Source organism: Phyllostomus discolor, chromosome 9 (assembly GCF_004126475.2).
Source record: "Phyllostomus discolor isolate MPI-MPIP mPhyDis1 chromosome 9, mPhyDis1.pri.v3, whole genome shotgun sequence".
NCBI classification, from domain to species: Eukaryota; Metazoa; Chordata; class Mammalia; order Chiroptera; family Phyllostomidae; genus Phyllostomus; species Phyllostomus discolor.
In genome coordinates this window covers 55,067,483-55,084,715 of record NC_040911.2, presented here as the reverse complement: position 1 = coordinate 55,084,715, position 17,233 = coordinate 55,067,483, and the positions used below count along the sequence as shown (strand labels likewise).

Below are 17,233 nucleotides of genomic sequence, written 5' to 3'. Positions count from 1 at the left end.
CCCTATGCCCATTGCCTTCACATCAGCTGCTCTCCCAGACACTGCTACCCCCAGATGCCCTCGGTCCCTGTCTACTCTCAGCCTGCCCCCCACTACCATCTTGTCTGATTATGTGCAACAAAGGTCCAGGGGGTGATGGTGAGGGGCAACCAGGGGAGTATCCTCCTGTGAAGAAGGGCCTACTGCACGGCAGGGGCCCTGTACATGCATTTCCTCTGCACCAAGACTATCCACAGATGTCCAAGCCAGCTATAGTCCCCAAGTGCCCCACAGCCAACAGGATTCACACCCTCTTGCCTGTCCTACAAACAGGCATTGTGTTACTGCAAAGGACCCTGTTTCAAGTCCTAGCTCTGCACCTGCAAGCTGGACATGGCAACCCCTGCCCACTGTCTACATGCCTGGCAAGTTCCAGGTCTGCTCATCATGGTTCTGAGAGACCAGTTTCCAGGAGTAGCAGCCCTACTGCTTGTAAATAAAGTCAGTACCTTACCGAGGCTCCAAATAATTACAATCTAATTACTCTCAGTTACCATGCAGAACCTCAGATAGCTCTAGGAACTGACCAGCTCCCCTGCAGGTCAGTCTGACATGTTTCCTGGTTCACATGACACTGGGTCTACCTAGCCAAACACCTCACACTCCAGGCTCCCATTCCCCTGCATGGACAGTCCCTCCTCACATCATCCCCCAGGGGAGCCCACTAGTCTGAGGCTTCTGTGCCTCCCCTAAAGGTCACAGCCACAAATGTCATTGGCTGGCCTCAGGCCAAGACAGCCATGAAGGATTTCCCCAACCTCACAGACCTCTTGGTTGGCATCCCAGCTACCCACAGGAGCTCTCCCAGGCCCCCCTGCAGGCAGCACCTGGTTCTGCTACATCTCTGAAATACTACATCACCCTAAGAGGGCCTTACCTCGGACACGTTGACGCGGCCCTCCAGGAAGGCACAGTCGGCGGCATTGTGTGTACATACATGGCGGTATTTGCACCAATGGCAGGGGAAGGAGCCATTCACACATGGCAGACAGCTGTAAGGAGGGTGGTGGACAGTGAGGATGGGTATCATGTGCCTCCCCAGTTACCACACAGAGCCACACCACACTACTTCCCTACTGCTCCTCCAGTGGCTGATCACAGGGCCACCCTACGGTCTTTGCACTGGCTGATCCTCCGCCTGCTCAGAGGCCTTCCCTGTCAGCTGGTCTTACCCACTGAACTGCCTGGTGCTCCCCTCCCTCTTTCGTTGCTCTTCCCCAGACCTGCAAACACCTAACAGTCCACCCCAAAGCCAACCCACAGAGACTTCCTGATGATGGCAAAAGTCTACACTGTCCACTGTGGTGACCTCTGGCCACAGTAGGACACACATGATAATTACCACTGGAAATGTATTAGTGCATCTAAAGAACTACATATTAAGTTATACCTTGTCTTAACTTGGATTTAAATTTTGGTGGCTAGCAGCTGCTGCAGAGCTACACAGAGCTGTGAAAGACATGCACCCCTGAAGGTTCAGTCTGGCAGGAGCTTATCCCATTTATTCTGATACATCCCCAGAGCCTAGACAGGGCCCTTTCAATGCTCTGGACTCTCCCTGCAGCTTAGTATGACAGGCGCCTTGTCTCTACAGCCTCCATGGCCCCCTTGACCTCCAGGCAAATGCCACTAGCTCTCTAGAGGACCTCTCAACCTGCCAGCCAGGTTTCTCCTGAGAGCCTCAATCCCCTCCAGCTCTGGAGTGCAGACTCCAGCCCCAAAGATTCCAGCCTGCCCAAGACAGAGAGGTCATACCCTGGTGATAACAACACTCAGAACATGTCAATAAAGGCAGGCACAGCTGAGACCAACCCCACCATCCCCATACCCCATGCTGGCCTTCCCAAAGCTGGGCACCCTCCAGGTCAGGGTTGGGGCCGAGAGTGCCCCTCTAGGCTCAGTGTCCCAGCTCATGGCAGTCCTCAGCCTCTTCTGCTCTTCCTGCTGCTCACAGCCAAGAAAGGCAGCAGACAAGTACCAGGGAGATCTCCCACTCTGGTTCTCTGTGCCCCAGCCTCTCCACCCCCACCCCTTGACCCACACCTGGGGCAGCATGAGTTAGAGAGGAACCAGACTTCTACCTGTCCCAGAACAGCAAGCACTGAATACCCTAGCTTGTCCCAATGGCATACCATTTGCCATCCAGATGATGCAACAGCCTCCCTCCTCCAACCCCCCAAGCTCTTTGCCTTGCTCTGGTGCCCATAGGCCATTCCTCACACCAACGCTATGAGCAAGATTCTCGAGGTGTGAACAGATGCATGTCACTCCCTACCACCTCACCTACTCTGACCACTGCCCCAGACTCAGACTCATCTGGACCCTCTGCCCAGAGGGCTGCTCTCACAACAGGCCTAGCCTCCCGCACTGACCATTGGCCCATGCTGCACCATATCCTGCCCATGCAGGAGGCCTGAAACACTCACGACTGGTGTACGCTGCAATTGTAGAAGACAAAGTCCACGGATGCAAACTTCTTGCCTGTCTCCTTAGACTTCAGGTAGAGTTTCACCACCCGCTGGTCTCCTGTAGGGCAGCACAGGCTCAAGTCACCAGAGCCACTCAAAATCCCTCAACCCAGAATGCCCATGTAGGGCAATCCTGAACAGAATATGACCTTGCCAACGACCAGCCCAATAACCAAGTGCAAAGCCCCTGGCCGTATCACAGCTTCTCCAGCTTGTGGACCCCTGAGCATACCAGGAGGGCCCCCAGCATCTTCGAACCTGTGGTCCCTGCCTCCTATCTATACTACTCCCATTTGGCATCTGTTCCTTACCCTACCATGTTCCTCAGTTACCATGTGACACCTATTCTCTGTCCCAAACAATGATCCACCTCCCCAGCAGGAGGCCCTTTTAAGCACTGCCCAGACCCAACTGTGGTACACTTACCCTGGCCACGAGTGATTGGTGCCACCTCCTCAGAAGAAGGTGAGTAGCAGTGGATGCGGCCATCCTCCAGGATGCTTTCAGACTCAGTGAAGTCCTCGAAGGAGCAGTTGACACCAGCTGAGAGGTCGGGCACATTCCAGGCCTGTAGCACAAGCTGGGGCCCGCATGGCAGAAGGTGTGGGTGAATGGAGTCCTGTCACCCCACCCATCCTCCAGCCCTTGCTAGGTGGCCACACTCACCGGGACCTGGGACATGGTGACGGAGACGTTGCGAGGCTGCACAGTCAGCTGCACACACTGCAGCAGATCTGAGGCAAAGCGCTGAGGCTCATCTGCCCGCTCACAGGTGTCCCGACGGGAGCAGCTGCAGGCACAGGAGGCTGGGCTTAGCATGGGCAGGGAGGTCCAAGGAGCAATCCAGCACCTATGCCCTGCTCAGCAGAGCTAACACCTACACTGGGGAAGCCCACCAACTTCACTATACCCCTTCTTTATTGGCATGTAATTGGGCTGGCTGTCATTCAGCTAGCCGCTCACAGGAAACTGTCAAACCCAGGGCGCCTTGCCCAGAGAAGACCCAGAGGAGCTTGGAGAGAAGCTGTGACCACCTGAGTGCATAGTAAGGCTGTCTGGGGCCCTCCAGGGCAGAGAGAGGCAGGCCAGGGTGTCAGAGACCTGCTGTCCCCACCTCACCCCAATCCAGACTCACATGCTATGCAGAACACACCAGCCACAGTGGGGGTCCCGAGAGCCCAGGCACAGCTCACATGATGTGTACTGTACACAACTTTCCACTGGCACTCGTGTCACCTGGGAAAAGAAAACTCTGTTTCAGGCCCCCACCAGGGCCATCCCAGGGACCCCTGGCAGCCTCACCTCCTCAGCACCACTGTATGCCCCTCTGACCCCACACTTCTGGGACACCCCCATCCCGAGACTTCTTCCAGCTAGGTCTATTCAAAAGCCAGTCCTGAGTGACATGGCCTTGATTGAGTTAGTCCCCTAGAAGCCCAGGGTGGTGACAGCCAGGGAGCAAGTTGGTGCAGGTAAATCACCCAGAGAAGAACCAAGAGCCAGAGTTATGCTCCCATCTGTCTGGACTCTGAGGTTCCAGAAGGATCCAAGGCTCCTTGACCCGAATCCTAACCACAGGGGAAGGCTATGCCTCGCTCACCCTCACCTTGCTTGCTTGGCCCTGAGGTCCCCATGGAGGTGAAAAAAACCCAATAGCCAGAAGAGGGGCAGAAGAGAAGCAAGCGCTGACCAAGAAGAAAGGGAGGTCTTGTCTTTCCCATCTGCCTCCCAATCTCCCTTCCCCCAGCTGCAATGGTTCACTGGGTAGACCAGAAGGACAAGGCTGGCTGCAAGGAGGCCAGACCAGGAACCAAAGCACATGGCCCTGACAAGCTGGGCCAGGCCAGTCACAAGCTGCTGCCCAAAGTCCCCACCAGGCAGATGAGGCCAGTGTTGAGCCAGGTCACAATCTGAGAGCTCAGGGCCCCAGATGCATGCCCCAAACCCTGCAATGACACCAATACCCAGATAATGCTCTCATTCAAATATTTACTCCTGTGAGCATGAAGTCATTCAGGGAAGGGCTGGGAATTCTATTCCTGGCTCAGGAGAACCTAGAGGCAGCATGGATAGTGTGGGCCCACAGCATCATGTGTAGTACCCTAGGGAAGGCCCACCCACATGCATCTGGCAGTATAGCACCCACCTGCTTTTCTGTCATGGCGTAGAGGTACTGGAGATCAGGGCTGAGGACGAGGTCACGAAGAATAGGGCTACCCTCTTGGGCCACCACATTCTCGTAGGCCAGGGCCGGCTGGCTGCTGGGGTTGGCCAGGTCCACCAGGATCTGTGGCAGTGAGGGCCTGAGAGAAGCTATGCCGATGTCTTTATGCCCCAGCCCCATGCCCACTTAAGGTGAGGGTCCCAAACCCCTCCCCAAACCATCCCCCAAAGCCCTAAAAGAACAAGGAAGCCCCCACCTCAACCCCATTAGCCTGCATGAGACAAATTGCATACTGTCAAGCTGGTCCTGGCCTAGCCCCTTCATCAGTCAACAGAGGCCACAGCCTAAGCTGCACAGCCATACCCAATGCAAAGGCAGCAGGTGCCCCTGTGAGTGCATCACCTTCCCGATGACAGGCTGGGAATCCCCCGTGAGAGATATCTCATGGGAAGAGGGGCAAAGAGGGGACTAAAGGAACTGTGAGAGGTCCAGTGCAGATGAGAAGGCTAAGAAGTGAGACCCCTGGAGCCTCCAAGGTGAGAAGGCTATATCATTGTGAGGGGCTGAGCCCCAGGGCACCTTGGAGTTGGGGCACCCATCCCGCAGAGGAAGGCATATTTCAGATACCAAACAAGCCAGGCATTAATTAACCATCTCTTCTCTGCAGCTTGCAATGCTACAGGTATTTTTAGTTGCTTTTACCAAACAAATGTATTTAATTAACAGAGAGACCCAGGGGACTTTCCAGAGATGGGACTCATGGGGCAGCATCTGCCCAGCTCAGCTGGTCTGAGCAGGCTCCCATGGCTGCTGGCCCTGCTCAGGCCCCTCCCTGCTCTGGCTATAACCAGGGGGGCCAGCCCACCTTTCTACCTACACCTTGGGGGCAGGGACTGGGCCAAGGCTCAGCCCGGTACCCCTGGTTTGCACCCCCACACTGATAAAACAGGGCGGGCATGACTGACAGGTGGGCTGTGAGGCAGGTAAAAGCCCCTGGCTGGAACTGGCTCCAACAGGGGATGGACAAGGGTAGCCAGCCAGAATGAGGCACTGTGTCTCTGGGCCAGAAGCTGCTGGCTGCAAGAGATGGAAGGCTGCATTCCTGAGAGCCCAAAGCCACCTCCCACCCCCACAACTGCTCAGCTGCACATCCTCTCAGTTGCCTCTCAGCCAGGCAAGCAGGCTTAAGTCAAACCAGACCAGGAAGAGCAGGGCCCAATGCTGGGAAAGGGCGGCAGACCTGGGTTGGGCCTGTAGCTGCCCAAGTGGCTTCAGCCCAGATCCAGCCTACTCCCACAAACCTCCTGCCCTGCTTGGGTGGGTGGCCTGCAGTTAGGTACTGCTCATAGGAGCTGGAGGTCAGCTCCTTGAGACGGCTGGGCCCAGGAAAGACATAAACCACAAGGGAGGGCCAGGGAAACCAGGAGTCCAGTCTCTGGACCCACACTGCCTAAGCCCTGGCTCAGATACTCCCAGCTGTTGACTCTGGTGGGGTGCTGAAACCTCTCTGAGCCTCCGTTTCCCTACCTGTCAAATGGGAATGGCAGTCAGTCAAAGTTTTTCTAAGGAGTAAATGAGGACCAAGCCAGTGTAACAAACAGGGAACACGAAGTAGCCAGTCCCCAGGGTAATAACCAAACCCCAGCAACCAGTCATATAGGCCTGGCAAGGCCAGTCTGGAGAGCAGTCAGGGAGCAGGAAACAGGAGAGCAGGGCAGGGCCGCAGTGGAGGCCCAGAGCTTAGACTGACTACCTTAGCCTAAATGACCAGAGTTAGGACTCTGGATTTCTCCCCAAGGCCTGGCCCTCCCCTGCCCCCATCCCTGAAGATGCTTCCAGTAGCACCCAGAAGCCCAAGCTGGACCCTATCTCTGAGTTGCAGGCCTATAGCCCCTCCTCCAATACCCCAGGCTGGTCTCTCTCACTGGGGAACACCTGCCCCTGGAGCCTTGACAAGGGACACACTTGAAGGGTCTGCTGAACAAGAGATATTTGAGGGGCCCCAGCCTCTCCCGCTCTGACCATCAAGGGCCACATGGTGCCAGTCCTGACCTCCACCTGGCCAGGTTTGCATGCTCCTCCCCTATAATGGATGAGGGTGTTGACTGTGGCATGGATGTCACATCCAGGGGACACACCAGCTCTGAGGCATGGTGACGGGGGAGCAAGCAGAGAGCAGGCCTCCTCCCCTGGGTCCTGGGGGGGCAGGCCAGGCCTGGGCTACAAAATGCCCCCGCCCCTGGGCTGGCAGCATGCCAACTCTGACAGGTGGCACCCAACAGCTGTGATGTCCCCGTCACAAGGCATGCACATCCATCTGTCCATCCGCCTGCCCAATGCCAGACAGCCCCCCAGCCCCTAAACACACATAAGCAGGCCCTAGGGAGACGGGGCATTTCTGGAGGGCACAGAGTGAGGTGGGTGTAGGAGGCCCAGGCCACAAACCAAAGGGTAGACATGGGTGATAGCTTCATGCCGTGCACTGAGTAGTCATGGTCCAGGCTCAGCAGGGTCCATGCATGCACACACATAACAGTTGGGGGTCCAGCTAGGAATGACCAGTCCTGGGGACATGCCTGCTACATCCCAGATAGTTTTCAGACTGCAGAGCTAGTGTAACAAAGACAAGTATACTGAGGTTCACAAGGGCCCTGGACTGCCAACTGGACCTGGGGACACAGAGTCTGCCCCAAAAGTGGGAGGATGGAAGCAGCATGCCACCAGGAGGGCATTCTAGGAAGAATGAGCATGCAGGGCAGACACAGGGCCAGACCACTGGCAGGACATGGGGGTACATGCCACCACTGGCAGTATGCATGCTGACACCACACCTGTAGCTGTCCACTTTAGGGCCACCCACCTGGGGGTGGCCCACCATGGGGCAGCTGGGCCTGCAGAGCACACAGAATACTTCCAGAGTCCCCTGGTGTTCCCCTCTACCTCTAGCTGTTACCTCTGTGTTTGGCAAACCTTTCCCCAAAGACCACCAGAACACTCCAGGACTGGCTGCAACTGTCTTCCCTCTGACCTCCACCACAAAAACCCTCAGGGCCTAAACCTAGCCCTGCCCACAGAGATCCCTCTGCTGTGGTGCCATTCCCCACCTCTGCTGAGAAAGGAGCCCTCCCTCTACTCAGATGGCTTTAGTAAAGCTTCCATAGGCACATCTCCCAGGCTGCACTAGGCCTGGTTACCCACCCACCCACTGCTCTGGCCCAGAGGGGCATAGCTACCAATACCCAGACTCTACCTGGGTTTTCCAGCCCTGTCCACTTCTCCCCTGGTCTTCACTCTCCCTCTGTGATGGGGAGTTCCCTGGATTATGAGCTTAGTCAAAGGGCTATCAGCACCTCTAGGGAAGGGCAAGGCCCTGGAAACCCCTTAGAGCCAAGACAAGGCAACAGGCTGATTATGGGCCGTGTACCTAACACCACCACCACTAGGGTATTGCTGGCCCTCTTCACAGATGAGCCAGGGAGCAGGTTTACTCCTTCATCCCCAGGTCCCTGTAGAGGGAGCCCTGCCTAGGGCCAAGGGGAGGTAGCTAGGGACAGGTGGGTGGCCCTTAGCCCTAAGTCTCCTGCTCTAGGCTGGCCCAGTTGGCTGCCTCTACACTCATCACTGCATGGCCCTGGCCAACTGCTGCAGGCAGGCAGCTGACAGCCTGACCAGGTCAGCTGTCCATCCAGCCCAGAGCCAACAAAGGGTCCATTCTCCAGGCTGGGGGGCAGGAAGGGGCACTGTGGTGGATTTCTGGGCTGTCCAGGCTCCTTGCCAAGGCCGGCACGTGCCCTAGCTGCCTGGAGACAGGGGACTGCCCAGCCTGGACCAAAAGGAGGGGAGAGAGCTCCCTGCTACACCCACCCCAAGATGCCAGCCCTCATGTCTCTATCTGTAAAGTAAGGGTGCACTGACTGAGCATAGTCCTGGTCTCTAGAAAAGGGTGGGGGTGAGTACAGGACCACAGGTGGGAGGATAGGCAGAGGGTGGGGGCAGTAGCCAGAGAGCTGGCTACACACAGGGCCAGGACCTCATAGGCATCTCTCTCCTCCTGAGATGCAGCTGCCAAGCCTGTTCCAAGCCCCATTAGACAGGGTGGTCATGGGAGGGGCTGCACAAGGTGAAGGAGCCTCTACCACCCTTTTCTGGAAGGATTTGCCAAGTGGCAGATTTCATCTTCCCAGTCAGGGACAAATGGCTGAGGTCTGGTGAGACCCAGCTCCTAGACTTTTGTTTATCCCCTCATGGGCTGCCACAGGATTCCCTCCTCCTCTGGCGGGGGTCAGGTTCTAGGCCCCTTCCTGGGACCATTCTCAGAAAGGCCAGGAAGAATTTGATGGTGGAAAAGCAACTAGCCATTCCCTATCAAAACATGATTTCCAAGAGGCCCCAATGGCTATAATTGGGCCAGACTCATTACCTGGCAAGGTGTGTTGGGGGAAGGTCCCAGGAATCTTATCTTTCCTACCCGCAACTCACAGACATGTAAGAACAGGGACTAACCAACAGAAGCAGTGGTCCTTCATGACCCCTCAATCTCATCTGCCAACTGAGTGAGAAGCTCAAGGTTCCCAAAGTTGGGGAGGCGAGCCTGCTGGAAGCTGCGTGGAGACTCAAGGCTCGACCCTGCCATAGAGCAGAGGTGCAAAGCTCTTTTGGAGAATCTGCCACTGCTGTGGAGGCTGCACAAAGCTAGGCCACGAAGCAGTGTAGACTGCATTGTCTTCCATCACATGTCATTGTCTGGGACTGTCCTTGGCTGGGATGTGGCCAGGGTGCCCAATTGCAGCCTGAAATTTAGCACCTCCTGCAACCAAGGATGCTATGGCAGACAGCAGTGACCATCTAGCCTGATGTCACCTCAAACCCAAAAGCCATTTGCTGCCCACCCTCCCATTTATGATTCCAGAGCCCCACAGAGCTGGTCCTTCACAGACCCACATCACCCACACTATCCCCACCCACTGGGTCCCCAGCATGACCAGGTAGAAACAAGCTCCTTCCACATTCTCAAAGCCACCACAATCCTCTGGCTCCCTGCTCCCACCTAGGCCAGCCCTCCAAAGCCTCTCCCAGAAGCCTGTGGGACATCACCCTGCCTCAATGCTAACTACTGCAGGGTCATCAGTGAATTGCCCACCACATGCAGAATAAGGGATGGCCTAGGCACCAGATTACATCTCTTCTTCCTCAGGCCCCCCTCAATTCCCACCATGCACTAGGGCATGCACCCCTGAGCTTTGATCATGCTGTTCCATCCCTTCAGACACCTTTCCTAGCAGACTCCCCAATCCCCTGGACTGTTCCAGCCTTTGAACTCATCTCACTGTGCTGCCAGGGACTCCTACACACTGACCCACAAGAGGACATCCTGGAGGGCAGGGCCCTATCTGCCATGGAGGAGAGGAACTGCTCACTATAAGCACTAACCTTGGGCCTTCATAAAGCTGTCCCTACAAGGATGGCCCTGAGTCTGGACATGCTAAATACTGAGCACAGCGAGGCCACTGCTAGCCTGTATCTGCAATGGTCGTACTTATCAAAAGTACCCACATGCTCCTCCCAGGGCTAAGGCCTGATTAGCCAGACCCTACAAAAAGGAGGGCTTGGAGTACTAGGCCCATGACAGAACCCTCTGTTGATGTCTGTGGGCAACTTCTCTGGCTACCATGTGGCATGGGCTCTGGGATAAGGGGCTAGGATGGCACTAGACAGACCCACAGGTTAAATGAGAAGTCTCTGCCCTTCTGGCTCAGTGCATCATGGTCAGTTACACACAGGAGAACCACAAAGAACAGAGCACACAGACATCCGCAGGATACCAGAGAATGCCACTCAAAGGTTCTAGCAACTATTGTCCTTGGTGGGCAGGAGTAGTACACCTGTGGGGCCCACAGGAACAACAGCAAAGACATGAAACAGACAGCCAAGACCACTCCACTCCTTACCAACAATCCCTAGAGAAATGAACATAACCGGGACCAGTAGCCTGTCATGAGCATAACTGCATGCTGACCAGCCACCCCACTAGGCACTACCACACGTCCCCACCTAGACCTGGAAACACCTGGAGATTTAGGACAAAAAACACAAAAGCAGGTCTGGCAGCCCCTCTCCCAGGTAGAAACCCAACAGAGGTTCAGCTCTGTGCTCACACAAGTTGTGCCCATAAGCCATGTGTGCATAGAAACTCACAAAGCAGCACTGCTGCCACAAACCCACGTAGAACACATGCAGCTCCCCCAGAGCAAAACATCAGGCACATATGTGTGGAGTACACACCACCACAACACAGAACCAGCCCACACAGTAGGGGAGAGTCCCACAAAGAGTGCTGAGCAAAAGGAGACAAAAGAAGATGTGCTATGTGGCTCAAGCCACAAAAGTCCCCAAACCAACAACACAGTTTCAGGGAGGATGGAGATCAGACAGTATAGTAATTCTTAGAGAAGGGGAGTGACTATAGGTTTCAAGGGGACAAGGTGCCCAGTGTGCTCTCATGTGACACTTTTGAGGCTGCCCACCCACAGCACTGTCCTGTGGATACATCAACCTTCAGAGTGGACACCAGTCACAGAACAGCCACATACTACAGGCAGCCATGTGCATGTGCGCAGGGCTCACAGTTCAACATAAGAATGCCTTCAGGCCCACAGAAGCCAACAGTGCAGGATGCCCCATGGAGCTCCTGTGGGCCTCTGGAGGACAAGCTGCCGGAGATCAACACCATCCTGCAGACACACAGGATACAGATCCACAGGGCCACAGGAAGATCAGAAGGTGGCACAGCAAGCTGAGAGATTGTGGGTCTAAGGCCCAGTCCTGCCCAGCATCTCTCTTGGGGCCATCATCCCTGCCCTTAGCCTTACAAGGCTCCCCAACCTGCCTCCTGCACAGACCTAGGCTTTGGGGAACAGGAATCCCTGATGGATGCACCAAACAGGCTTTCAGCCCAAGGGAGGGAGGACCTGGCACAGAGAATGAGAAGAGGCCCACAATGGCTAGCCCAGATGCAGGAACTTGCTGCCAACTGTTCCACATAGGTCTTGAAAGCACCACTGGACTTTCAGGATGTCTGAATTTCAGAATCCTGTCAGGGGAAAGGTGGTACAAGGGGCGTGGAAAGATGCATTCAGATGGAAGCTTCAGAGACCTTCCCCTGTCCCTAGGAGCCCAGGTCCAGAGCAGCAACCACAGGCAAAACAGTGATGCTTGAGGGGAAGGTAAGAACAGGTAGCTCCAGGTGTGAAGCTGCGAGCACAGGGACAGCAGCCTGGCCAGCTTAGCCCAGGTTCTGGGGGGACAAGCACTGTAGCCATAGCCCTCATTCTCTCCTTCACAGAAGGATCATCACAGAGGAAAAGAATATCAGCATACCCATGGGCCACCCAACAGTCCTAGGGAGCAGGACCCACTCACTGTGGAGGGAAGGAAACTCAGGACCTGAGAGGAAGGGGCTTCATTGAGGGACAGGTACAGCCCTAGCACCCAGCTAGATAGCTGTCTTGGGCCCCACCCCAAGGCCCAGTACTCTGGGGACCCACGGTGTCATGGTCTGTATCCCTAGGACACAAATTCATGGCTCACAGCAAGCTTGGGTTGATCCATGATGCTTTCTCTGTTGCCAAAGCTTAACAATCAAGAGATCTCACACAAAATACAGATATGAGCAGACAGGGCCCACAGCCACCAGAGAAGGCAGGGCTGTACTAAGGACAACACTGTATTCCTCAACCAAGCCCCTGGGCCCTGCAGCAGGGACAGAACCTACGCAGGGCTAGCACCAGGGCACCCCTCACCAGGCCCACAGGGCAGGAACTGTTTCCACCTTTGCTTTGCAGAAAGGGAGAGTCAGAGAAGCCACTGGGCTGGGGAGAGCGGATGTCCACTAGCAGGAGTCCAGGGCCTGTTCCCTCCTCACCCACCACAGGTACTCAAACCAGGGACTGCCCTTGGCAACTCCTACAGGGCCCAGGGGGTCTCCGGAGGCAACAGGAAGGGTTGGGGGTGGGATGGGCTATATGCGGGGCTGGGGTTCTGGGGGCATGTCAGCTGTGGAGGACAAGCTGCCTATGTTGGGGTGGGGAGAAGCAGGTGGCAGGCAGGGCCAGGAAGAGCCAGGGAGTCAGGGGGCACCCCCAGTCAGCCTTTCCCAGCTGAAGTTGGCAGGTACTAGTCAGGTATAATTTTATATAACATTTGGAGGACTCTACCCTGGGGACCACCCATGGTCCCTCGAGCTGTTCAGTCCCAGGTAGTAGGGAAAAAAGAGGTCTGCTTTAGGCTTACTCAAGGAGGGAGAAGGTAACTGAAGTAGGGGTCCCCATTTCCTGTCCTCCAGGGACCCATACAAAAGGGTGAGAGGCTACAGTCAGAAGCAAGGACCCTGGAGCCAGTAAACCTGGACATTAGCTACTTCTGCCTACATGCCTCAGTTTCCCCACCTGTCAAGGGGATGACAGGGTTGCTGTGAGAACTCTGTGAGAGGCCAGCACACAACACTCAATTCATGTACTAAGTGGGGAAGAGAAGCACATCAGGCTCCTGGTCTGCCTGCACATCTTCACTCCTTTCTCAGGCTGTACTCAGGGAAACCATGGCTCAGAGAAGCTGGACTGGTCAGCTCTAAATCACACAGTTGGTGAGGAGGAGAGCTGAGACCACACCATGCTCAGCCATATGTACAAGACAGGTGTGAACAACAATGTGACAACCCCCTGAAATGCCCTCTACTCAGGCAGGCACATTTGGATGGAAGGGGTACAGGTGTCAGGTCTAGGGTTGAGGCAGGGCACGCTTCTATGGGAAAGCCAAAACCAATGCAACAGAATCCAACTCAAAGAGCTGGTGGTGGACAATCCACCACCAGGCCAGCAGCACCTGGGCATGGCTGACCCCACACCCAGAAAGGGCGCTGTCCACTCACACGCAGTGCATGGTGTTCAACCGATGATTCCAGGGGTGGAAAGAGATGGTACCCAGAATGGGGCTCTTTAAGACAGGTATGGTGGGTGGGGGGAAGGGGAAGGTTGAGGAAATGAGGAAGGGGACTTCTGGTTTTGGCTGCTCCACGCCCAATGAAGCCTCTTATTGATGGGCCTTAGTCAAACTCCACAATCCACATGCTGGGTCTCAGTTTTCCCTCTGTGGAAGTGGGTAGGGAGGCAGGAGAGCAGGACTAACTGGACCCAAAAGCTCCCACCCAGAGTTCACCCAGAAGACGCCCTGGAGCAGGGGAGTGAGAAGGATTTGGGGAGGGGGAGAATAGGGCTGGACTAACCTATTCTCCCTGCCTTGCAGGATGGCCTGCTGCCAGCTATCAACCATTGGCAGATTGGAAGAGGCTTTCCTAGGCCTGGGGAATCCAACCTCTTGCTGGGTAACAGACTCTGGGATACCCTGTGCAATGTGTCCAAGAGATCCCCACCTCCACTTCCATGCACCTGCCTCTGGCCTCTACCAGGCACAACCTGCACAACACACCCCGCAGAGGCTCAGAGGGCCTTCTCCGCTGCTCTCCCAGGCCCATGTGTCCTCCCTAGGGCAGGAAGAAGGAGTGCATGCTGAGTTGGGGCCTCATACCTGGGAAGGGAAAGGGCCCCACACTTAGGCTGCAAGCAGTACCCCCAATATCAGGGCTGGGGGTGTGAGGTGGGTCACACAGGACTGGTTCTGAGGGCACAGGGGCTTGCACAGATGGTGACTGACAGAGTCTGCACTGGCCTGCCCCATACCCTCAGTAGCTGAAGTTATGCAGGCACTCAGCCTCACAGTTACTGTGAGCAGAAACCCATACCATCCCAAGTTGGTCTTGTCAGGAGCTAGGCCCCAGGGTTACCCCAGCCCAAACCTGTGGAGGGGAGGTGGTGTCCCTTCTCAGACCTCACAGAGTCTGCAAGTGGGTGGATATAATTCCCAAGATATTCACCAGGCAGACATGGGGAGACCTCTCCTATATAACCCACAAGGCAGCTGAGAGCACAGGCAAGCCCAGCCTCCACCCACAGGTGCACAGGAAGCTGTGTCAGCACTAGTCCTCAGGACAGCTTTTATTTCACCCACCAGGCTCCACTCCTGCACAGACCCTCTGGGGTACCCCCACCCTACAGTCACCCTGAGAACTTCCACAGCAGGCCAGCCCTACCCTGGTCTGGTCCTCCACCCATCAAGTCAGCCTGATTCACAAGGTGGCTTACTCCACCTGCTCCTCCAGGAAGCCCTCCCAGCCCAGTTCCATAACAGCTTTGCTCAGACCAACACTTGCTGGTAAGAAGGAAACCTGGAATCACCAGATAGGTCTTGCCCCACAGAACCCCCAGTTCTTATCCTGAGAAGCCCAGGGGATGATCCTAAAGCTGGTCCCTGTCACTCTGCAGTCAGTCACCACATTCTACTCATATCAGCCACTGGTAGGTGGAGGTAAAGGGCACTACCCTTGCTCTGCCCTTGGCCTTGCTGCCTCCTCAAAGGTGGGGGGGGGGGGGGGGCCTCCCTCACAGCACAAGATTACCTCATCAGACACTGGATCACCAGGAGAAGAGGGAACCCAGGCAGGCATACCTGCCCCTACCGCCCACACTCAGACTTTCAAAGTTACCATGAGTCCTCAGAGAGTAGGGCCAGCATCTCTAGGCCACAGGAGGATGGCAGGATAGAGAGCCAGGCCCCTCACAAACCCTGACCTGCCCAGCCAGTGTCTTTATAGTGTCAGATGCAAAAGAGACACCCAGGAGGAGCAACGGAAGACAGGCAGGGGCCCACTGAGGCACCGTGACCCACCTTTTACTCCTCACCCAAGCCCCCATGGTCACTGAACCTAGCACAGGGGTGGTGCCCCCACCTCTTCATATACCAGATCTGGCCTCCATGTCCCAGAGCAATGCTATCTCCTACCCATAGCTCCATCCACCCCATCACACCACCCCCATCCCCAGGCCTGACCTTTCGGATGTGGCCATTCCGCGTGCCGGTGAACACCACAGTATGGCCCTGGTAGTCATAAGCAGCCACGGCGGTCAGACCATCCTCCTTGTCCACAAACAGGGGCATGCCCTCAATAGTAATCGTGCCCCCCAGGGGCTGGTTGAAGTCCTGTCCGCAGAAGTCATCGTCGATCTGTAGGGGCTATGGGAGGGTAGAGGTGAGTCTCTGGGCTGCCCAGGCTGTCCCAAACACCTTCTCCCTAAGAGCAGGGCCTGGAAGCCAGGCCAGCTCTAACTGAAAGCCAGCTCTAACTGAAAGTACCCACAGAGGGTCTTCAGAGGCAAGCACATGGCCACACAGAACTTATATGGCCTGGGGCACTACCCATACAGATCTGAGGGATGAGGGACTCCTGAACCAACTCCACGATGGAGCAACCCAGGTTCCTCGAGGCTGCCCGAGGGCCTATACAGGTCCAGGGCTAGGCCCATGTCTCACATGCACACTACACACAGACCCCACACCCAATTTTGGAATGGGAAAATTAAAGAAGGAGACAGCCTGGGAAAGGCCAGGGAGCAGCCAACCAGGAGGCCAGGCCCACTGCACCAGTGACAGCCACACAGAAGCAGGGGATAGCTGTGGGTGGGGGATGGGTGACACATATCCTGTCTTAAATGGTTTATTCAAGACAGGAGACAAGGGTCAAACCTAAAAGGTAAAGAGGGAAGGGCCCCATCTCAGGAGGTGACTGAGCATAAAGTTCCAGAGAAGGCTAGGAGATAGGGAATATGGGGGCTGCTGCTCTACCACAAGAGAGAGAAAGAACAAGGTGAAAGAGGCAGGTTCTAGGTGGATGACCCCAGTCACAGGCTCAGGGTCTAAGGTTTACAGGGGGAGAGGTCACCAAAGAGGTAGGGTCACCAGGACTAGGAGCCAAAAGCGGGCAGACAGATAGAAAAATAAGGTCAGGGCTGGGCCAGGGTCCTGGAGGGGCCCGAAGATAGTGACCTGGCTGGGGAAGATCATGAGGAAGAGTGAAGAGGATGTGAGGAAGAAGCAGGAACAATGCCCAACGAAGGGGCAGACCTGGCCATGGGCACAAAGAATGCCAATCACACAGTGTGACCTCAGCAGAAGCTGCCTCTCCAAGCCTGAGTTTCTCCATCCATACATGGAGATAAAACATCTTTCCTGAAAGGCCAAAAAGAGGATGGACAATGCATCTGCCTAGTGTACCTGGGACTCAATGTGGAAATAGCCCTGTCATGAGGCCCCCACTGGACAGGAGAAGCAGACCTTTGTTGTCCTACCTGCCCTAGACACAAACCAGTGTCACTCTCAGTATAGACATGGGAACACTGAGACCTAAGTGGGTTTTCCCTAGCCTCCTAACAAGTCCTGGGCAGTAGGAGTAGTAGGGCTGAAGTCTGTCTTGGATGTCCCCAACATGGGTGAATTCTCAGCTCTTAACACTCGCAACCCTGAACAAGTTCCCCACTAAGCCTGGTGTCTTCCTCTGAAAAACAATGGATGCTACTACCTGGCTGAACGAAAAGGCAGCTGGCCCCAGGCCAGCCCCATCAGGACCTAAAGACAGGAGCTATAGCTGCCAGCTACTGAGCTCACAGCGCACTGT

At 55.7% G+C, this 17,233-nt stretch overlaps 1 protein-coding gene across 2 annotated transcripts in view; it reads right to left on the bottom strand.

Annotated features, from left to right (window-relative positions):
• The window catches only part of PLXNA1 (plexin A1), a 53,490-nt gene that overhangs the window by 28,921 nt on the left and 7,336 nt on the right, over positions 1-17,233 (bottom strand). For both annotated transcript variants that reach the window (XM_036009397.1, XM_028525048.2), the window contains exons 3-9: positions 15,613-15,795; positions 4,654-4,794; positions 3,643-3,743; positions 3,174-3,297; positions 2,934-3,087; positions 2,466-2,565; positions 917-1,031 (exon numbers count right to left, since the gene is read on the bottom strand). In XM_036009397.1, the coding sequence (XP_035865290.1) occupies positions 917-1,031; positions 2,466-2,565; positions 2,934-3,087; positions 3,174-3,297; positions 3,643-3,743; positions 4,654-4,794; positions 15,613-15,795 (918 nt within the window). The remainder of the gene's footprint in view (positions 1-916; positions 1,032-2,465; positions 2,566-2,933; positions 3,088-3,173; positions 3,298-3,642; positions 3,744-4,653; positions 4,795-15,612; positions 15,796-17,233) is intronic.